This window comes from Saccopteryx leptura, chromosome 2 (genome assembly GCF_036850995.1).
Source record: "Saccopteryx leptura isolate mSacLep1 chromosome 2, mSacLep1_pri_phased_curated, whole genome shotgun sequence".
NCBI classification, from domain to species: Eukaryota; Metazoa; Chordata; class Mammalia; order Chiroptera; family Emballonuridae; genus Saccopteryx; species Saccopteryx leptura.
This window is the reverse complement of record NC_089504.1, coordinates 325,937,006-325,960,098: the sequence shown is the minus strand read 5'-3', so window position 1 is coordinate 325,960,098 and position 23,093 is coordinate 325,937,006. Positions and strand designations below refer to the sequence as shown.

Genomic DNA, 23,093 nt, shown 5'->3' with positions numbered 1-23,093 from the left:
CTGTCTGATCACCATTCATGCAGATGTTCTTCCCTCAGAATGCTTGGAAAGCTCCAAGCTCCCACCTCTCCAATGAAGAACCTATCAGTATTTTCCATTTTCAGTTGCATTTCTTATGGCCTGAGAATTGACAGTCAGCACATGCATAGCTTTAAAATTCCCTAGACTGATATCTAGCCTAAACCCTTGGGAATAGCCCCTCCCCTGCTATTCTTGGCTGTGATTTTGCTAGTCTCTTTAATATGGATTTCAGACAAGTGTGTCACATTGTTGCCAAGGGCTTCAACCTGCCTTTTAAAATGTGTGGTTTGGGGCAGCTGTGACTCAGTATGAGCCTGTTGTTTGTAGACTCTGTGTGTGTGTGTGTGTGTTTATATTTCAGTAGCCTTTATTGCTTTCTGGGTGTTTTGATGATTGAATTGTGGGTCTGTTGGTGTTCCAAGTTAGATGGAGGTGTTGTTTTTAGCCCCCAGCTTGTCAGCTGTAATAAACCTTGATGCCCCCTTTCTACTCAGTCTTGGGCCTGAAGATAATTGTTTGGCAGTCAGATACAAGCTGATGGTATCATCAGTACAATTTCTGACATTTCTGACCAGACAAAGAATCCAGGCAAAATTTAGAAATATTGAATCATTTATTCAAGTGTCTTCTGGTATCTATTTTCTCAGCCATTATGTCAGATGCTGGGAAGCAGATTGCCTCAGCCTCGTGCCTTTCTGTGTAGTTAAGAATGAGGCGTTACGAATGAGGCAGTGGAGTGTGGACTTTAGATCCCAAAAGATCTGGGTTCGAGTGTTATCTCTGTCACTTCTTTAAACCTGAGTTTACTCACCTGTCTCTTGGACACAAGATTAAGATGATTTCCTGATGACTAAATGTTTGTGTGTGTATACACACACGAAATCATGCTTCTTGGTAGTCAGTAAACTAGCCCATAGTGGTGAAAAAGAGGGACCAAAGTCTATTTCACAGAAATAAAAAATGCACGCACGCTCATCTTCATCCCAAAACCTTTACATTTAGTTTTAAATTAATTAAATGGAAGTATACTTTAAAGCCCCCCCTTCCTTTTGGGGACCCGGATTTATTAATCATAGACAGTACAGAGACAGATTTTGGTATAGATGTGTCTCTAACAAACAAGCAAGTGAAGAGGTGAAAACTTTCTCTTCTTTTACCTCTGGCTTACTTTTTTCTTTTTCACATAGGATCACTTTTTGTGGCTGTTTTTCTGTTGCTTTGCTTCTTTTGTTTGTCTTTCGTTACTTCTCTGCATGACACTGTGAGGGACACTCCATTCTGTTCCTTGTTCTGAGACTGTATTTGTGGCAGCACTGAAAAATGTATTGCTAATTACACAATCATTTTATTATGCAGCACTGGTTGAAATATCCACTAAAGAATTAATTTAGTTAAAATAATTTGAGTTGAGCAATTATTTTCATAACCACAAAATTAGCTTAAAGCTCTTGAAGGCCTTTATTTCCTGCTCTCCATACAACAGTTATGTAATTAGCAATAAATTTTTTTTTTGGTCTTTTCATTCCTCCCAAAGGAATAAATGTCTTTGCTCTGATCATACGCACAGAGTATAGGATCATATATTTTCCTCATAGAGTAGGGATTGTGGAGTTTCTGAAGCCTTCCCAGACCAGTCAGTCGGGTTGGGACAGTGGGGAAAGGCGCGTGCCCAACAGTGAACTGTGCTCACTGAGGGTTTGTGTAGAGAGCCATTTCTGCTTTGGAGAGGGTGGCAGTTTAGTTTGCCAGTTGCTACAATGAAAGCAATTTCTGTTTGGTTTCCTCTTGACTGCCTGAAAAATGCTTCTTTGCTTTTGGATTTCCAGAATTGATTTATTCCAAATCAAGATCCTTTCCTTGATAGGAAAGTTTGAACTCCGTTGAACCTGTTATTTGGTATTTAAAAAGGATCCATTATGGTTCCACTGAAGTACTGATTAGACATCTGGAATCATAACCCTAAAGCAGTGGTTCTCAAAGTGTGCGCCAGGGCGCACTGGTGTGCCCTAGAAGATTTCTAGGTGTGCCCTATGATAATCCAGAGAAATATGTGCCTGTTGAGGACTAAAAAAACAACAGGGCCTTTGGAGTTTATATTTTTGGGGGACAGAGGTGTGGGGAATTGGTTGTAAGCTGACAGTCTGCCCAACCCCCCACCTCACTTGCCTGATTAGGTCGCAAAAGGCTGTTAAAACTGTGGTGCTGGATTGTTTACACTACCCTCCATGTTCCCAGGAAAGACTGGAGGCAAGTTTCTTCTATCCTTTGTTTGGTGTAAAGTTAAGATGATATGTATGGTGGGGGTTTTCTGCACTCAATTCAAGAGTAAAAAGAGAGGAATTCTTCAAATGAAGAGAATGTATTGACGAGGAAATGAGAGTTTGCCTTTCAAATACATGCTCAAACATTGAAGAAATCGCTAGGACACATCAGACTCATGTTTCTCATAAACACAAGAGTGAAAAAACAACACATTTGCGCAGGGACCTGCCGAATTTACTAAATCTTACTAAGAATGTATTTATATATATATAAAGGTAACTTTTTTGTCATTTTTTTACTTTTTTTTTTTTTTTTTTTTTTTTTTCTCATTTTTTTCTGAAGCTGGAAACAGGGAGAGACAGTCAGACAGACTCCCGCATGCGCCCGACCGGGATCCACCCGGCACTCCCACCAGGGGCGGTGCTCTGCCCCCCAGGGGCGATGCTCTGCCCATCCTGGGCGTCGCCATATTGCGACCAGAGCCACTCTAGCGCCTGAGGCAGAGGCCACAGAGCCATGCCCAGCGCCCGGGCCATCTTTGCTCCAATGGAGCCTTGGCTGCGGGAGGGGAAGAGAGAGACAGAGAGGAAAGCGCAGCGGAGGGGTGGAGAAGCAAATGGGCGCTTCTCCTATGTGCCCTGGCCGGGAATCGAACCCGGGTCCTCCGCACGCTAGGCCGACGCTCTACCGCTGAGCCAACCGGCCAGGGCTCATTTTTTTACTTTTTAACCCCTCTTTTTTACAGATTCTAAAAAGCATAACTCAAAAAATGTAACATAAGCATGTTTTTTAATGTCAGAATAAATGTAATTTTCTTGTATTTATTTCGTTTAATTACCATAAAAGCATGCTTGGACTTTATATATTTTTTTCTTTAATATTTGACTTAATTATTATAACATTTCCCAGAAATTTGTATATAGTACACCTACAATTATTTGTAGGATTTTAAATACACCCCGACTTCAAAAAGTTTGAGAACCACTACCCTAAAGCTTTAGCAATGTTTAGACTTTAGTGAGCTAGGAAATGGGAAGAAGTACATAAGTTGTTGGGCAATAAATAATTGATCCTACACTTCAAGGACTCACTTTATTTATGTCCAGGGACTCCTTTACTTCAGGTGCTCATGACCTTGGGGGCCATTATAAAGTATACTTTTTAGAAAAATGAAGAGATATCTTCTCCTTGCCTGACCAGGCAGTGGCGCAGTGGATAGAGCATCAGACTAGGATGCTGAGGACCCAGGTTCAAAACCCTGAGGTCTCCAGCTTGAGCGCGGGCTCACAGGCTTGAGCACGGGGTCATTGGCTTAAGCGTGGGATCATAGACATAACCCCATGGTCTTTGGCTTGAGCCTAAGGTCGCTGGCTTGAGCAAGGGGTCATTTGGTCTGCTGTAGCCCTCCCCCCCAGTCAAGGCACATATGAGAAGGCAATCAATGAACAACTAAGGTGACACACCGAAGAATCGATGCTTCTCATCTCTGTCCCTTGCTGTCTGTCCCTATCTGTTTCTCTCTCTCTTTGTCTCTGTCAAAAATAAAAAAGGTAGCTCCTTTTATATGTCCATGAGACATTTCCAGTCAATAACATATGCATTTCAGTTGGGTTTTTTCTCTCACTGAAACCCTGATAAAAATGGCAACCTTTAAAGAATTAGTTTTTCTTCCTCACTGTGTTCTTTCCAAAGTGTGTATGTGCTCACTCATTCAGCAGACACATACTGAGCACTAACTTATGCTCCAGGCACTGGGCGGGACACTAGGGATACAAAGATGAAAGATACAGTTTTTGAAGGATCCTTTTCCATTAGCTGCACATATTAAGAGCTTATCATATGCTAAGTATCATGAAAAGAATTGAAAAGAGCTTGAATAGTTCCTTCAGAAAACTTAATGTAGTGAGAGAGATCACATATTGACATGAAAAATACTCAACGTTTGTAGAGCAAGTGTGAATTAATGTGGTGAAACCTGAGTACAGAAATTCAGGGAGCACAGAAGATGGATATGCCATCGAGGGGCCTGCACACTGAATCTTGTTAAAGATGTGCGCTTCTCTGTGCTTTTGAAGCTCCCTGGAGTCTTGGCTACAGGTGGAGCAGTAATCCCTTTAGTCTTCAGGGTGGCCAAATGGGACCTGGGGTCTCTGAACCCTCAGACCTGTACCTCTGACCACCTCGTGAGGACACATATAAATATTATTTTCTGTGTGTGTGATGACCTGAAGAGTGTTTGGAAGCATTGTTTCTTGATTTCTAATTTGTCTCAATCTCGATAGACATGTACGACCAAGTGCTGAAATTTGGTGCTTACATCGTGGACGGCTTACGGGAGTGCTCGCAGCCTGTGATGGTTTACATTCCTCCCCAGGCTGAGCTCCGGGGTGGCTCCTGGGTTGTGATTGATCCCACCATCAACCCCCGGCACATGGAGATGTATGCTGACCGAGAAAGCAGGTAGCGTTCCTTTCTTGTTTCCATTTACTGTCTCTTGGGGTCCTCCTGGAGAACATTATAACCAGGAGGACTTTGTTGGCATGTATCCATTCCCAGAGGTCTCCATGCCCAGGAAAATGGACTTTCCAAATAGTGTCAGCTAGCATGGGAAGGAAATCAGTCTGGAGTTGGGCTCTCTCAGCACCATCCCTCACACCGGATTCTTTTACCATGAAGTCTTCTATTCCAGGCACCCCCAAACTCAGAGCAGTCCTCTCTTCCTGTTTGTTGTTCAGATATGCCTATTCACTCTTTCTCAGGTATGTGGCAGAGGGAGCTGAGAGCGAGTTGGAGCAGAAGGACTGAATTGTTAGTCTAAAGTTCTAGGGCCTTAACCCAGCTCTGCTGCTGCTGAGTAAGGAACTGGGAGCGGCCCTTGCTCTCCCCAGACTGCCTCTCCTTGTCTGCAGAGCAAGCTGGTGTCTTTGAGGTCTACCACAGCGCCCACCTTCTGGGATTCAAACCAGAGCTTCTCCCCCAGAGTCCGGCATCTCACTCTGATGTTCCCGGAGAGATGGAAAACACTGTTTGCAGCACCCAGAGAACTTCCAGAGAAAATCCCAGGTTTTTGTTGGAAGGTGGTACCTGAAAATCCTTAAATGAAAAGGATCCAATCCAACTTCCTTTCGTGATCTGAACACCTGCGTCTCTCCTTTCCCAAAAATGTCAGCCTCCTACTTCAAAAGCTGCTTAGGAGAGTACAGTCATTTTATTGTCAAGTCATTCGCCATGTGTTCTGTGCTTAGGAATTTATTCTTTTTATATTCTAACCTATCCCCTCATCTGATAACCAACTCTGCAAATGTTGGAACAATACTGTGGTTTTTAAATCCACCTCTGCCACTTGTTAGACTGATACAAGTCTCTGAACTTGCCATACCTAGTGTCCTTACCTATAAGGTGGGGATATTAGTACCTGACTTCACAGTGGATGTAGACTGGGCACAGGACTGTTGCGAAAATGTTTATGCACTTAGAACAGTGTCATGCACACAGTAAGCATGAGCTGTAATTTTTTTTTTTTATATATAAAAGTTTAGAAATAAAGGACGGAGTTTAGGTTAAATTCCAGGTAATAGAGCATCATTAGATAGATGAGATTTTTCACTTTGTCATTTCCATGGCAGTAGCAGGACATTTTTTTCTACTGCTCAACCTGGCCCCGTGTCTGCGTGCTCCAGCAGACTGGCAGCTGTGTGCAGGGCTGCTCAGCGCTGGCCCCTCACTGTCTGGCCTGCGTGGTGGAGGTTGTTCCCCTGCCCCTGGAGTATAACGCTGTCCTGTTACCCTTGTCACCTGTAGATAGTGGTGTCTGTATTCTCCCTTTGAGATGGAAGTAGACTGGTGTGATAATGAGAATTATTTTGATTGCCTTTGCCCGGCCTTTCTCAGACCTCAGACACTTTTCCGCTGCCTGCTCCTCTTCCTGGGATTACTTCTGTGAACCATGGGTGGGCAAAACCATAATGAAGCTATTTCCTGGTCCACAAATTGTAATTGGCCTTATTTTTTTGTCTCTTTCCTTTAAAGTACCTCTACTTTTGTTTTGTCATGTTTTCTTTTCTTTCTGTTTGATCCAGGGGATCAGTTCTGGAGCCAGAAGGGACAGTAGAAATCAAATTCCGCAAAAAGGATCTGGTGAAAACCATGCGTCGGGTGGACCCCATCTACATCCACTTGGCTGAGCGATTGGGTATGTCTGCTTGTCCTCCTAGCAAATCAATGAGCCATTCAGCTGATTTGTAATGAGTGCATTCTAGGCCAGGGGAGGAGGCACTGAAGCATTTGATCAAATTCATGATAATCTTTATTTACTGTCCCCTCTATGGTAAGAACCTTGGTGGAATGAAATAGTGTGTGTAATAGGAGGGAAAGTGGGCCCTAAAAAAGCAAAAGTCACTCGATTTTTCTTCTGATAGTTCCTTATAGTTCAAATAGCCCATCTTTTTAGGCTTGTGGATGACCTTGTAAAGAATGATTAGCTAGAAGTTGCTGGTGGGGGCAGACTAATCAGTCAGAGAATATGCTAGCCTGAAATATCCTGTTTCCCCTCATCTCTCTGGACAAACCCACCTCGTTTCTGAGTGATGTGCGTGCGAGTCAGTGCCGTGGAATAGGAAAGCTGGAGACCTACCCCGCCGGTGTTCTGGGGCCATCTAGAGCGAGAGAAATGGAAATAAAGATTGTGCACCCTGTGCTTCCAAACACAGGCTGTGGCAGCAGCTGCCCTGGGAGCGTGTGCGCTTCCTGCTCCCAGCCAGGGCTCTGCTGCTCACTTGTTTTTGGAGCTTTTGGAAGGCGCTTGCAATTTGAACATAGGACTAAACCCTGGGAGCCCTGTGTTGAGTTCTGAGTCTGAAGGAGCTTCAGATTCTTTCAAAACACTGATTTTCTGCCTAGATCGCCTATTGAGTCCATTGCTGTGTTAACGAAGATAATTGCTTGAGCTTCTTTTGTTTGCTGGTTGGTTTTGTTTTCAGAGAAACAGAGAGGTTGTCTTTAAAAGGTAGGAAAATATGGTGAATGTAAGATGTAAAAAAAGAGAGATGCTAGCTCATTTATGCTCCAAATAGTAATTTAATTAACAAAGTACCATTTGTGGACTCTAGAGCCTCAGCATGTAGAGACCCAGAACTTCTGAGCGTTTGCTCCCACATCCTGACATTCAGGTCCCTGAGCCACGTTGGCTTACCATACACCCTGACTCGGGTTACAAAGCCCTGTTTGTGTCCCGTTGTCTGCCATTACACAGCAGCCACCAATAACTCTAACCCACTGCAGCCCGACCCTTTTATAGGAAATGCACACATCCAACAAGAAATTGGCAAAGTTGTTTCTAAAATCCATTGCCACCCAGAGTTGTTGAGGTGGGTTTTTTTCCCTTTCTTCTCCAAACAGGATAATTACTTCTGACCAACCCGTACACTTTAATTAAAGTAACTGCAGCTCAAGAGCAAGTTCTTCACAACTGTTCACAGAGAAAGCTCTAAAAGCTTCAGCCCCTGATAAGCATCTCACTTAGATGGCTCATAATTGCTCCCAGCATCCAGCGATCGTTGCTGCTGTTCTTACCACTAATTCTGTACAAATGCAGCAATACCACAATTGCAGGACACAGCAAATTGCATAATTTTCTCTCTCTCTCTCTCTCTCTTTTCTTTTTTTACTGGTTTTCTTTCTGGCCAATTTAAAATTTGTCAAAGTCGGTCTTCTTCTGGATCACTGCCCTTTGATATTTCGTGCAGTCCATTTGCCACAAACAAGCCGCGGGGCCGCAGTTCATGCTGACTCTAGCAGAAGCAGAGAGAGCTCCATTTATCTTACACTGCCTGCTGAATTCCTCCTCATTAACTGGGGGTTCACTGCCTCTTTTTAACCCCCCGATGGCTGTTATCATCCCTTCAGAGTGACTGGGTGGTAGGCAGAGGGATCCTCTCTGACATCTGTTTGCAGAACAACGGGACAGGACGGTAAGTGGTGTGGGGCTGGAGCTGCTTCCTCGCGAAGGAAAGTGATAGTGCTCCCTCCTTCACCCAGCACCTTTTAACTTTCGAAACATAGGACGGGAAGAGGGAGGGGGTTCCCCAGTGATAGCCGTTTAATCATTTGTTACAAATCATCTCATTATCAATTTACTGTTCGCATTGAAGGAAAACATATTTATTTAACCTTGACCAACATGGCATGAGAGAAAGAATCCTTAGCCTGCTAAATGTGGAGCAGGCTCTGGCCCAAGGCAGCTTGGGAGCATGAGCAGTAGATGCAGAATTAAAACGAGGTACAAGTCTTGGTTATGTTGCCTGCAGGTAAATTATTTAACTTTTGTGAACATAAGTTTCTTCATCTAGAAAGTGGGACTCACACCCCCACACAGCTAATGTGAGGATCAGATGATTGGACATTAGTGCTGGGTCAGCGAGGCATTTCTGGAACATGGGGCTTGGCGTCATTCCTTCCCATCTGAATCATCAGAAGAGCAGAGGGCCAGGCACTCTGTGGCTTAGGTCCCCTCGTGGAGCAAGTGGTCTAGGGACAGAAAGAAAGAAGAAGCAGTAGCCTTGACTCGCAGGAGTTTGTTGTCTTTTGGGGAGACCATACAACCCCAGGTGTATTTGTGACATGACAGGTCAGAAGGGCTGGAGCAGAACGAGCTATGAACCCAGTCCCTTCGGGATTCACATTGGCTTTCAGCTGCTTTCTCAATGCCTAGACCCAAAGACTGCCAAAACACATTTCACAAAGTGAGTGGAAGTGAGCTCATTTTCCTGATGGGGAGATTGAAGCAAAAAGAAGAGTTAAATGAATCATCTGAGATACAATGTAAATTCACATTGCAACCCACAGCGAAGTTATGGTTCCCTGTGTTCTCTTCTCGGGAGTTCCTCAGATTCTACCTCTGCCAAATCCTGAGCACAGTCAAAATTAAGACAAGAATTCTCTCCTTTGTGATCTAAAGCCAAGCCAACTGAGAAAAACCCAATTTAGGAGAAAGCCTGTAGGAGTGGATGTTATCTGGTGTTCCCAGTCTCTTCCCAAATCAGCCTGTGCACTGGGGAGCACACTGTCAGATCACTTAGACAAACCAATGCACAATCCAGTGACTGTGTTCAAAAACATAATTACTATTTCTTCTCTAAGGACAATGACTAATGTTTAATTTCTGAGCAGCTAACTTCATTTCTTTCAGAATTTTTATTTTTTTAAATGACCTTTTGTCATTTTGCCTACTTAATTTAGGTAGGAAGGTGGTGAATTTGCAGTTCTGTGATGATATCAGTGAGTATGAAAACAGTTACATACGTGGATGCCTGACAGAGGTGAGGGGAGGGTTACCCCAGAAAGAGAGGTGACGTCAGCCCAAGTCTCAGAATCTTTCTTTTTTTTTTTTTCATTGACAGAGAGAGAGGCATAGATAGGGACAGACAGACAGGAAGGGAGAGAGATGAGAAGCATCAATCATTAGTTTTTTGTTGCAACACCTTAGTTGTTCATTGATTGCTTTCTCATATGTGCCTTGACCGCGGGCCTTCAGCAGACCGAGTAACCTCTTGCTCAAGCCAGCAACCTTGGGTCCAAGCTGGTGAGCTTTTGCTCAAACCAGATGAGCCCGCGCTCAAGCTGGCGACCTCGGGGTCTTGAACCTGGGTCCTCTGCATCCCAGTCCGACACTCTATCCACTGTGCCACCGCCTGGTCAGGCTCAGAATCTTTCATTGCTGGCCCAGTCCTGCCCCTGGTTTCTCAGAACTGGGGCTTAGTTAGCGTCAGTGTGGGGAGACTTACATCCTTCATTCTGGTTGCCTTCAGCAAATTGAATGCCTCTCTGGAAACAGAGCCCGAGCCCTGCAAGGCCTCTTTGTGGCTCTCTGGTGTCCCACTTCACCTCACAGACAAGAGCAGGGAGAGTGGCTGTGGAGTGGATGGCCTTACCAGTGTGGCCCCTTGAGTGCTGTGGCCTGAGTCCTCTCCTGGGTCCATACTCTCCTCTTGTGTTCAGAAGGAAAGGACAAATCAAAACTGTCCAGCTCAAGTGAGAAGCAATTGTAAGTTCTCCGCTGTCCCTCTCCCTTGTTTCAAAGAGCATCCGGGCAGAGGAGGCTCTTGGTGGAACTTTATTCTGCTCCAGACACACATCTCAGTCGCGAGCCCTTCCCAGCCCACCAGGCAGCCTGCCATGAGGCACCTTGGCTGTGCCTACCCGGAGTGTGCCCTGCAGTGAAGGTCTGATGACTGGCAGAGGCAGCACCCAGCACACCTGGCCCAGGGCACCTGGGTGCAGGGTGTGTGTGGTGGCTGCAGGTGAGAATGCAGTCTGTAAGAGGCATCAGGGAGCCTGCCACACATTCTCTTTAGCAGCCAGGATGACAGGAAAGGACACTGCCTTGGGTTAGGGGATCGAGGGGAGTGGCTAAGCTGCTTTCTGGCAGAGGTCATGCAAACATCTGAGCTGTGTGTTTGTGTTTCCACTTCTTGTGTCCATCTTCAAGATGTAAAGAGCCGAAGTTGCTTGTTTGAAGCAGAAAGCAGCATCCTTACTAGGAAAGAAAGAAGTTCCAATACCTATGCCTGGGAAGTGGTGTGTGGCCCCCTCGCCTATTGTATAGTGAGTGTCCTCACTAGAGCTGTGGCCACCCAGCCACTGGGCTCTGTGGGAGGTAGGCCAATAAGAGACACTGTAAGGTTTTCTGTCATGAAGGTAGAAGTTATAGGATCGGGCTTCCTTTCTTAAATTAGCAGCAGCTTAAAACCTACCTCCTCGCACTGAAATCATTCTTCAGTCTGATGCAACTGAGTGCAATAGTGACGACATTTTCTAGGAGGAGGGTCGTTTTGGTCGGGTCTGTCCAGCTGACTGACGTGTAGAAGCACCTGGGCGTGCCTCTCCCCGGGAAGCCGTGGTTCACAGTTCTTGGGCAGGCGGCACCTGGTGGGCATTTCGTTAGACTGAACCTAAGCTTCTGCTGCCTGGAGACTGTCACCAGGATATGTCTGAGACGCCCTGCCCCACTTGGTTCCAGCTGACCCAAATCCCTGTTCCTGCACCTGCCCGACACAAGGCTCCAGTGTGTGGCCTCTAATATAGAAAATTCTTTGGGATTTTTGCATGGGGGTACAGGGTATGGAGCTGCAGGAGGAGTAATATATTCTTTCTTCCATTTGGAAATCTCTTTGTTTACTATAATGATTTTTTTTAAAATATGAATATCAGAGCACTAATGCCATTGTAAGGAACCTTAGAGTTAAACATTCCTTGAGAGGATTGCTGTTAAAATCAATATGCAAATGAAGTCATATTTAGATAGGTATGGCCCCCTTTGAAGAAAAGCAGATATATGAAAATGGAATTTAAAAAAAAAGAAGAAGAAAAACTAGATACATTGGGAGAAATTATTCCCATTACAAAAGGATTATTTGCTTTACCAAAGGATTCACTGCAGGGTTCCTTCTAAATAGCTCCCTTAAGGCATTTAAAACAGGATCTGATTTATGCAGTTCTTCAAGAATGCTTTGTGAAAGGAAAGGCACACCTGTTATGGAATCGGAAGTAGTTTTGCAGGGCTTTTCCCCCACTGTATCTTACTATCTTTATAGAAAGATTTCTTTCAACATAGGAAATATCATTACATAGATCTTTTAAACTGCTATTTAGGTTTGTACTTCTGAATCTTAATAAGACTCTGGTCTTTTTTTATGCTGATTTTTCAATCTCAGGGTTAAGGTGTATGTTCCTATAGCTGAGATATTATGGAGCTTAGTACGGAAAGTGGTCTAGTTCTTGTCTTAACTTTATATTTAACCAATCAAAGCAAATTGCTTTCTTAAGAGAAGGAAGAAGGGCCCATAAAAGTTAAAATTGGGTTTTAATTTACATACACTTGTCAGTATAACTAAAAAAAAGAAACAATTTAATATTTCATTGTTTTACAAAACATGTTTCTTGTTTGCCAGATTAATATTGTTGTTACACTAACACACATTAGACCAAACCCAAATGAGAAAATGAGCTCAGAAAAGGAAAGATTTCTACAAGGTTGTCTAGTGCCTTTGGTTGAGCAGAGAATTTTTGTAGCCCAATTTTTATTTTAAGCTTTGAAGGTCTCACCCCTCCTCCCATACCCTCCTCCATAGGATATGGCCTGCTCATCCACAGGGTGCGGCGGCCTTCTCCACCCGCCCTCAGTGTGGTAGCTGGGCAGCAAATACCTCCTGCTGCACAGATCAGCTCTCTCCTCGGAAGCTGTTCTTCAGCTTTGACCCCATGGAGGAGAGATGTGGTTTTTCATTATGTTGGCCCGGGAACACCTGACAGGCTGCTGCCCTGTGGACACTGTGGGTCAGTTTAACTTGTTTCATTTCAAGAGCATGGGCTCTGCAGCCAGACTCCCTAAGCCCAAATCACAGCTCCACCTTTTCCCAGCTTTGTGGCCTTAGGCAAGCTACTTCACTTCTTTGTGCCTCAGTTTCCTCATCTGTAAGATAGTGATCTTTTAGGGTTGTTCCAAGGACTACATGAGGTGAAAGATACTTAAATAGTTTCAGCACGTAGTAGTAGTAACATCTCAATAATGTTAGCCTTTCTCATTTGATCAGAGTTCTGTTTTGAACTCTTTACATTAAAAGTTTATAAAGTTGGAGTTCTAGGATATCATGGGGACTTTTTATTTTGGGAAGGAAGTTTGATGGGAGTAACCTACCTCTTTTCTCTCATTCAGCCTTTTCCTGAAATAGGGTTCTAGGAAATGTCTTTCCTCTGTGGCACATTCTTACACACACACACACACACACACACACACACGCGCTTGCCTTCCTAAAAACCCTGAGGCCCTGCAATCTGGCTAGAAAAGAAAGAAAACCATTCCAAGATATTTAATTGTACAGGGAGCTTACAGGATTGATCGAGAGCTTAGCTTTTTACAATAGTCCAGTGAATAAGAAATGCTCCTGACAAACGATCAATGATAGGATAATCACTCTTTATCCCCCTCCTCATTCTTACCTTCTTTCTTTCAGGAGAACAGGGTTCAGAAGTCAAAAATCTTTATGGACGCCGCTTTTAAATTAAGCAGAAAATAGACATTGACATATTTGTTAATCTCCCCTAAATCATTACCAGGCCGGCTGCTTTGCCGTACAAGGAGAGGGCCTGGGTGTGCTGCACAGGGTCTGGCTAGCTTAAGAGCAGCATTTTACTTTTAGAAAATAAAATTTAGAAGACCTTTCCTCCCCCACCTTAAAACAAAGCCCACAAATCCTTGACTTTCTTGTGTGCATTTAAAATACATATATTCTCTGCTCTCTTTTCCTTGCTTTGAATTTTATTTGAAGTAGGTCTTTTTTTTTTTTTTAAGATGTTATTTATCCATTTTTAAAGAGAGAAGAAGAGAGAGAGAAAGGGAGGAGGAATAGGAAGCATCAACTCCCATATGTGCTTTGACCAGGCAAGTTCAGGGTTTTGAACCTGCAGCCTCAGTGTCCCAGGTCAGCGCTTTATTCACTGTGCCACCACAGGTCAGTGTGAGGTATATCTTGAGCTGTGGTCAAGATTTACTGAAGGAATCTCGCAGGGTGGCCTTTGGGAAGTGCTTTGTGATCCCCTAGCTCAGTGGGGCAGAACATTTTAAGTGATTATTTTGTTCTTTCAAAGCTCTGGAATAGCATGATTGGGTGGACAAGACCTTTGCTAGTCCAAGAGCCAACCTTCTCTTCCCTCCAGCTTGGTAAAGCCAATGCCCTGTTTGCAGAATGTCTGCTCCTGAGCTCACATGGCCTCCCGCTCTGCACCCAGAGCTCAGCTAGGTTCTCACCTCCTCTCTAACACAAGCTGATTCCTCTTCTGGGGCAGCTGCCAGGACACCTGCTTGACCCCTGTCAGTCCCAGGTAACGTGGAGGAACACAGGCTTCAGGGACACCCAGACCCAAGTGTAAATCCTGACTTTGCTGGGGGGGTTTTGTTTTGTTTTTTGTTTTTGTATTTTTCTGAAGTTGGAAACAGGGAGGCAGTCAGACAGACTACCACATGCGCCTGACTGGGATCCACCCAGCATGCCCATCAGGGGGCGATGCTTTGCCCACCTGGGGCGTTGCTCTGTTGCAACCAGAGCCATTCTAGTGCCTGAGGCAGAGGCCATGGAGCCATCCCCAGCGCCCGGGCCATCTTTGCTCCAATGGAGCCTTGGCTGCGGGAAGGGAAGAGAGAGACAGAGAGGAAGGAGGGGGGGAGGGGGGGAGAAGCAGATGGGCGCCTCTCCTGTGTGCCCTGGCCGGGAATCGAACCCGGGACTCCTGCACGTCAGGCCAACGCTCTACCACTGAGCCAACCGGCCAGGGCCGTGACTTTGCTGTTTAAGAGCTAGATGCCATTGGGCAAGTCACTCCACTGAGTTTTCAGAGCCTTGGTTTTCTCATTTGTAAAATAGACACCTTTTTGTGAGGTTGGGTTGTTATAAGGATTAGAAATGATGCTTGTGAAGCAACGTGGAAAGCGCTTGGTAACATTTAGGTATTCAGCTTGGCAGAGGTGGTAAGAGCTGACCAGACCTAAGTCTGAATTATGTGTGCTGACATATGAGCTGTGCAACTCTGAGAGCACTGGGTGCAGAAACGGTCTGTGTCATATTTGGTGCATGTATACACATTAGTTAGTTGTTTACCCAGGAGAATGTGGCAAGGGTCTGAGACTCCCTATGTGGCCATGTCTTTGGCCCCACCTCCTAAGGGGAGGTGGAGCTACCCTTAAATCTAAAGCCTGGCCCACAGAGTGGGAATTACTGGAGACATGGTCTTGGTCTCAGTTGTGGAATGGGACTAAGATGGAACTTCAGCTTCACCAGCCAGGAGTCTGCCATCATCACTTAGCCCTTTCTGAAACCCAGAGACCACTGTACTGCAGCTGAAGCCTTGTCCTCTGCCCCAGGTGAGCAGTGGAGACGACCTAACAGTGTTCACATGCCAGGGAGCCACGTGCTGCACTCGGTCCTGGCTCTGCCGCTTGCTGGCTTTGTGACCTTGGTAAATTACAGAAATCCTTGGTACCTCCACTTCCTCCCCTTTAAGATGAGGGTAATAAGAATACCAACCTCCTAAGGTTATTGTAAGTATGAACTGAGTGAATAGATAAAGCACTTAGTGCCCTGTAGTATATATTAGCTTTGATTATTGATTGTATGCATTGGGGAGCCAGCTTGAACATTTTTTTTTAACTTTCATTGTATATAATTTTACAGAAAATCTATAAAAATATGACAAAGGACTTCTGTTGCCTTTTCCTCAGATTTACCTATTGTTAGCATAGTGTCCCCTTTGCTTTGTCATTTCTGCATGCTTATGTGCATGTGCTCACTCACTGTCTGCACACAGACACGCAGAGACACAGACACACAGAGAGACATACAGACACATACATTTTATTTGAGCCATTGGAGAATAGTCTGTATTCTGCTTTATTCATGTTTAATGTGTGTTTCCAAGAACACAGACTTTTCTTTACACACCCACAGTACATTTATCAGAATCAGGAACTAGAACATTGAGACACTACTGTCTAATCCATGATTCATATTAAAATGTTGCCAGTTGTCCCAATAATATCCTATATAGTTTATTTTCTTTTTTTGTCTGAAATCTAATCCCAGACCACACATTACAATTTATTGTGAACTATTTTTAGTCTAATCTGGAATAATTCTTTGACCTTTTCTTATTCATGATCTGGACTTTTTTTGAAGAATTCAAGCCACTTTTTTGTAGCATGTTCCTTACTTTGGGCTTTTCTCATAGTTCCTCATGGTTGGTTTCAGACAATGTATTTTGGGCAGGAAGATTGCAAAAGGAATATTATATCCTTCTCTAGACATTACAGCAGGAGGCACATGATACCAGTTGGTCCTACTCTTGGTAATGGTAACTTTGATTACTTGTTTTAAGGTTTTGTTGACTAGGCTAATCCACTGTAAAATTACCATTTTCCTCTTTGTAATTCATAAGTAATTTGTAAGGAGATACTTTTAGACTGTGTAAATATCCTGATCCTCATCAAACTTTCACCCACTAGTTTTTAGTATGCATTGATAATCCAGTTACTGTGATGGTTGTAAAATGGCGATTTTCTGACTCCATCATTACTCTATGTCTACTAATTGTTATTCAGCTAGAAAGGAGTGGTCCCTTCCCTTCTCTTCATTTAATCATTTATATCAGGATGGGCTCATAGGGTCTTAGCTGATTCCATGAATGATCTGTCTCCTAATAAACATTATCTTTTTTGATAAATTTGCTACTCAAATTGTCCTAGACTTGGCCAGTGGGAACACATTCAAAATGGCTCCCATGTCCTTTTAACAATCATGTTTTCAGCGCTTCCTGTTCTTTGTGACAATATGTTCCAGGCTCATCTTATATTTTTCCTCCTCCAGCCCTGGAATCAACTGTTTCTTCAAGGAGTCTTGGTTCCTTTTTTTGGAGAAGGAAAAATGTTTGCTTCCCTGTTGAGGGTGTTACGACTGAGACAGTTTCAGCCCAGAAGAAAGCAGTTGGCCCTCCACCCATCAGTTCTCCAGGCAGATCCACACTCGAATGAGTGGGCCTTCATCTCGTCCCACAGCGTGGGCCTGGTGCCCTCGTGCTGGCTTCCCGGTTTGGAAGAAAGGCTGCTGAGGTGTCAGGGACCCAGAGTGAGAAGTCAGCAGCTGTCCTCTATGTGAGAGTCCAAGAAAAGATAGCCTCCCACTTTGTTCTTCACAGCTTTAAAGTAGTGATGGGTTAAAAAAGAAAAGAAAAAGTAGAGTTGAGCACCTAAAAACCTCATAAAAATGAAACTAGGTATTATAGTTGCATCCCTGTTCTATTAACATGTGTTTGTATATAACACTTACGGCTCAGTCAGCAGCCCAAGGCTGTATATGGCACATGATTCATAGGGGCATAAAAAGCAAGGCCTGTTCTCAGATAGACATGCTGGAAAAAGACCTTTCTCTCTGCATCCCATCATCTGTGGTCATGTATTTATTTGTCAGCTTTGGTGACAAAGCATTTCAGGTTGTCCTCAACACCAGGGGCTGTCCCGATTTGCTCCTTCAGCTGGACTTACTCCTCCTTCCTAGGCAGGCAACTAAATTCTCTGTATTGATTGCCCAGAAGGCAGTCTGAGAGTCATTAGGAATAAAAGTACAACATAGCAGCCCCTTTCCTGGGACACTGCTGATGGGGGAGGGTCCCTGTTATTAGGAATTCCAAAGTCTCCTATGTGTTGAGTGAGTGTACTGTGTGCTTTATGATCCAGATAGGGTTCGTGGACTGCCACCCTCTTTTTCCCTCTTCCTTCTCTTTTAGCCCAAGAACTAGAATGTCTTTGTCACCGTGGTCAGGGGTTGCTGTCAGCAGCAGCCCAGGCAGGAGACGGGGGTGGGGAGGAAGTCCATGAGGCCGGCAGGACACACACAGACCTGACTCTAACTAGGTTGGATTCTACTTACTTTAGGCCAAGAGAACCTGCAATTCAAGCTGTAGAGCAAAGCAGCTTGTGACTTTAGAAGTCATTCACCCTCATCACACGGGGTGGCTGCTGGAGTGGACATGAGGCGAGGGGCTGCTTGGATGCATGAGGGATGCTGCCCCACCATGTCCCTACTCTAATAGTCCTGCTCTGAGGCTGGTCAGCAGGGCCTGGGCATGGTGTCCTTCACAGGGAAAGGACGGGTCTGGCTGTCAGTGGTGAGATGATGAGATACACTAGCCTCCAGGTGGTGGTTCGTACCTGCTCAGGGGGAGGCCTGGGGATAGGGACTCCCATGGCTGCTTTCCTGGTTTTGACTCAGCCAGGAAAGGACGTGTGGGCTCCCTGTGGCAAGGTAAAGATGGTCTGCTATCTCACAGAGGCCTGTTACTCGGCCAAGGGGGTGAAGACAATGGAGCAGCTCAGAGATTCCTGGTCACCACGGAGTGTGACGGGCAGGTTGTTAATTGCAGGCACCCCTGAGCTCAGTGCAGCTGAGCGGAAGGAGCTGGAGAACAAGATGAAGGAGCGGGAGGAGTTCCTCATCCCCATTTACCACCAGGTGGCTGTGCAGTTTGCTGACTTGCACGACACACCAGGCCGGATGCAGGAGAAGGGTGTTATTAACGTAAGTATAGTGGTTGCCACTTCTGACTTGTCAGAGACCTGCAGGCAAGCGTGTGTCTCATGCACACAGGCTCACACGCAGGGAGCCGTTAGCACTGGATTAAAACAGATTGCGCTGATCAAACTACTGTTCAGTTTTTTGGAGACTTATCCCTTTTTCCATATCCACTATCATCCTAAAACAGTTTATGATTGAGGTGACCTCCTGGACTCCAGTTAACTGGTGGGAAACTGAGTCACACGTGCCTCCACTGGGGAGAGCTGCCCAGGCGGCGCTCGGGCTGTGAATGACTAGTGTCAGGGTTCCGGCAGCAGCTAACTTGCACGTGATGTGCATGCAAGGTGTTTGAGCTCAAAGCCAGTTCCTCACTCTGGTTACCTGGGAATTCACAGCCCTGCCCCCAGAGCGTGGCGGCCATGCGTGGGGTTGAGCATCAGCCAGGCCCATCACCTGCACAGCGCAGTGGTCAACAGGGCGTAGGGGCTGCATTCTGAAGGGTGCCCTGAGCAGGAACTGGGACTGGGCGACTAAGTTTGTTCTTGTCGGCAATAGGACATCCTGGACTGGAAAACATCCCGTACCTTCTTCTACTGGCGGCTGAGGCGGCTCCTGCTGGAGGACCTGGTCAAGAGGAAAATCCACAGTGCCAACCCCGAGCTGACTGACGGCCAGATCCAGGCCATGTTAAGGCGCTGGTTTGTGGAAGTGGAAGGGACGGTGAAGGTGGGTGGCGCCCTTGGAGGAGCCCTCATGCCATGCTCCTCACACCGAGGACAGTTGGGCTTGTCACCTCAGAGTCCCAGGCCTGGAAGGCAAGCATACAGTCCTAAGCCCCATTTCCTTCCCCTACAGTAACCTGTCCTGACGTCTGTCAGAAGAGGCGGTAGGGCACTTTTTATAGCTCATTCTCTCAGCAAACTTTTTTGAATACTTGCTCAATACCAGATACTGCACTAGGCCCTGGGGAGTCAAAGAGGCAGACAGTGTTCCTGTCCACACAGAGCTCACCATCCAGAGGGAGACCCAGAGCAGTCCAGAGGTCACGCCCGACAATGAGGTCACAGAGCACAGAGAGAGGACACCTGACCCACTCCTTGGGAGGGAGGAGGGGAGTCTGGGAAGACTTGTAGAAGTGATGACGCAGAGACCTGAAAACCACGTAGAAAGGAACCAGAGGAAGAGGCTGGACAGGGGTGTGGGCAGGATGTGCCGGTCAGGGCGCGGCCTGTTCTGAGGCCTGTCCACAGAAGGGTCATGATTGCAGGAGTGTCTGGGTGGCTGGGAGCAGGTCATGCTGGGCTGTGGGCACTGTGTTGAGGGCCCTGCACCTGGTCCTGGGGGAGCCGTGAGGTGTTCAAAGCAGCAGAGACATCGTCTGACCTGTGTTGTAGGAAGACTGCTCAGGGTGTTGTGCGGAGGGTGGAACTGAGGGTGGCGGGAGCCAGAGCCTGAGAGAGGTGACAGCAGTTAGGTAGTAGGTGCTGTGACCCTAACAGTCTGATTTCACATCTGAGCTGGAAGGAACTGGTAGCTATGACTCTGGGAAGTCTCTCAGAGGACACATGCCCTGGGGCAGTGACCCCACCCAGCCCTGTCTGATGCTCTTGCACCAGCACCTGCCCCTGAAATCCTGGCTTCCAAAAGACAGTCCATGAGAAGACAGGAAGGAAAAGTTAGAACTTTTATTTCTATTTATTTCTACTAAGTAAAAGAAATTAACCTTTATTGGTAGTGTATGGGTTAAAAGTCAGTCATGTTAATCAAATAAACATTTTACCAGAATATTGGTAGTATGCGCTGAAAATATGTTTGTCTCTCTTCCTGAGAGCTGCATGATCAGAAACGTCTGGTGATACTGGGTCGATTACTGATGGGGGGTGGGGCGGGGGTGCTCCAGCTCCTTTCCAGAAAGTGTCCCCTGAAGCCTGTGCTGAGAGCACTCAGGAAGGGACACCAAGGTTTGCCGTCGGCTTTAAAGTCAGTGATTCCGGGTCCTTCTAAGGTTCACCTTTGTGTTAAGCCTATCCATTATTTTTTTACGACTGAAAAGCTTCTTTGGATAAATATTTCAGATGTGCAGCAGGGGAGTGCAGCCTATGTGACATTTGGTTCAGGTTAAGGTCAGTCTGTGGCATCATAATTGAGTTAGACAGTTTTGTCAGTGGCTACTGGCAGCTTCTAGTGGAAGTTGGCATTGAGAGTCACGCAAGTGTAAAATAAGAGGTTGTTCTCCAGTTAAGAGTGGCTGGCTAGGTAAATGGAGTGTGTGCGTGTGGCCAGGAGAGGCCCGCACCGCCTTCCTACCACATTAGTCACTAATGGATGTGCGCGGCCTCAGTGGGCACAAGGATGAGAAGGAATAGCTTTCCTCCAAGCATGAAGTGAGTGGATAGGTTCTTCAGTCCTCAGCATCCGGCTCCGGGGGACTGTGTCTGGAGAAAGAGGTCATTGCCATCTCTTCCTGGTGGAGAGGACAGAGGCCTGTGTGTGGGCAGACTCCCGGCTGGGAACCAAGTACAGAAGACGGCTCCAGCGGGGCTGCCTGAGGCCCTGGGAACCAGCTCTGCCCCAGAACTGGGCGGTTCTCCTTGTCCCCATCTACAAAAGACAGCATTTTCCTGAGCTCTCCGTCCAGGACAGCCCAAGAGAAAGAGGGTGGGGGATCCTGTGATGTGGCTTTGAAACCGCCTGTTCTGCAGGCTCAGCAGGACCTAGCTCAGTGTGGGGTGGGCAACACAGTCTGCATCGCCCTTGAGACAAGGTGCAGCAGCGTTCAGAACCGTCTGCACGGCCTTGGAAGGGCGGCCGCAGTGTCTGCTTGGTCCCTCCGACAGTGACAGACGCTGGGTGCCGTGGCCTTCGAGTGCAAGGACTGGCTGAGCCCAGATCCTGGCTTTGCACAGGGAGCGGCCCTCTGGCCCTCACTGTGGCTCCCGGGAGGGAGAGGTGTGAAGTGACAGGCATCTGCCTGCTGTGCTGCACATTCTTTTTCTCAGAGAATTGGCTTTTTAATCTTAATCCTGAAGAGATTCTGGGACTGAAAATTTGAAGACACTGTGATACTACATAACTGAGACAGGTAATTCTTTTCTTCCCTCAGAGCAGTGATTTTCAACCTTTTTCATCTCGTGGCACATAAACTAATTACTGAGATTCTGCAGCACACCAAAAAATATATTCTTCACCACTGTGACAAAAAAAATAGGTATAACTTTGATTTACAAAAGGTGATTTAATGGTGATTACCTACCTTTTTTTGCTCAAAAGTGACTTTTTAAAATTTTTATTTATTTATTTATTTTTTACAGAGACAGAGAGAGTCAGAGAGAGGGATAGACAGGGACAGACAGACAGGAACGAGAGAGATGAGAAGCATCAATCATTAGTTTTTTATTGTGCGTTGCAACACCTTAGTTGTTCATTGATTGCTTTCTCATATGTGCCTTGACCACGGGCCTTAAGCAGACTGAGTAACCCCTTGCTGGAGCCAGTGACCTTGGGTTCAAGCTGGTGGGCTTTTGCTCAAACCAGATGAGCCTACGCTCAAGCTGGCGACCTCGGGGTCTCAAACCTGGGTCCTCTGCATCTCAGTTCGACGCTCTATCCACTGCGCCACCGCCTGGTCAAGCTCAAAAGTGACTTTTTAAAATATCAGGTGCCTATACTTGCATGTAAGGATTTCTGGTACCAAGAATTAACCAATCAGACCCAATCTTAATAGGCCATATGACCAATAAGATACAACCTATATATTTATGGCTCAGGACAAGGCATTCATGACAACAGCTACTGTTGTCCTTTTTATCTGATGAGCTAAGGGAAAAGAGGTCAGTGCTCCCGACTAGTCAAGTTTTGCATATTTTAAATATTCTTGTGGCACATGGCTGAACATCGCTGCCTTAGGGGAATCTGTTACCATGAGTTGTGGGATTCTGTTTGAGTCCCTGGGACAATCCTGTTGTAGGAATTAGTAGGTTTATTGTTCACAATTTCACTGCAGGCAGAAGAAAAGCGTAGCAATAGCTCTCTGAAGAAAAAAAAAAAATTTGGGTTTAAATTGGGTTGTGAGAACATGGCACACATTTGCTTCCTGGGCATGTTTTCTCTCTTAATTCTTAGATCCAGTTAGAGGGTTGTGGCTTTTCAAACCGACTGATTCTTCCCCCTGCCGTTAGTAGAAATAGAGATTGGCACTCTGTGTAGAGCAGTTGTGAAGTATGGAGCGCAGTGACTGGCATCATCAGACAAAATATGCCAGTTTCTTCCTCCTCTTCCAGCACAGGTTGTTAGAAGATAATAACAATGTAACCTAGACTAAAAGTTAAAGATGTAGAACTTAGTGATCTTGGCAGGACGGGGCTGGTTCCATGATCATAGTGGAATCTCAGTGACGGTTCCTTGTTTTGGCTGCTATAATTTATCCACAACCTAAGATGCCATGACACATTCTTATTGTCCAGGTAGCTACCCATTCACTTATTCCTGATTTCCGGATGAGCTGTGGTCAGTGGGGATCTTTGTGAGGATGACAGGAAAAGCACTGTTGGTAGGCCATTTGATTGCCACTGTCCCCAGGGCCTGGCCTCGAGTAACTCATGGACAGATCTATGCACCAAACTTCTGATTTGGGACCAACGAGGCTGGAGGTGAGGCAGGACCTGGGCAGCACTGCGTGGCCCTGGAGAGGCTCTC

At 45.8% G+C, this 23,093-nt stretch overlaps 2 protein-coding genes and 1 long non-coding RNA gene across 10 annotated transcripts in view; 1 reads left to right on the top strand and 2 right to left on the bottom strand.

The window, feature by feature from the left end:
- Window positions 1-23,093, top strand: part of ACACA (acetyl-CoA carboxylase alpha) — a 328,759-nt gene that overhangs the window by 299,519 nt on the left and 6,147 nt on the right. For all 8 annotated transcript variants that reach the window (XM_066363215.1, XM_066363212.1, XM_066363211.1 and 5 more), the window contains 4 exons: window positions 4,566-4,743; window positions 6,363-6,475; window positions 18,247-18,401; window positions 18,954-19,124. In XM_066363215.1, coding sequence (XP_066219312.1) covers window positions 4,566-4,743; window positions 6,363-6,475; window positions 18,247-18,401; window positions 18,954-19,124 — 617 coding nt within the window. The remainder of the gene's footprint in view (window positions 1-4,565; window positions 4,744-6,362; window positions 6,476-18,246; window positions 18,402-18,953; window positions 19,125-23,093) is intronic.
- AATF (apoptosis antagonizing transcription factor) overlaps window positions 8,287-23,093 on the bottom strand; it is a 182,749-nt gene continuing 167,942 nt past the window's right edge. The window contains exon 12 of the mRNA XM_066363221.1: window positions 8,287-8,808. Coding sequence (XP_066219318.1) covers window positions 8,751-8,808 — 58 coding nt within the window. The 3' untranslated portion in view covers window positions 8,287-8,750. The remainder of the gene's footprint in view (window positions 8,809-23,093) is intronic.
- The window catches only part of LOC136391515 (uncharacterized), a 28,153-nt gene continuing 27,250 nt past the window's right edge, over window positions 22,191-23,093 (bottom strand). Inside the window, exon 3 of the long non-coding RNA XR_010748864.1 lies at window positions 22,191-22,428. This is a non-coding gene — a long non-coding RNA (uncharacterized lncRNA). The remainder of the gene's footprint in view (window positions 22,429-23,093) is intronic.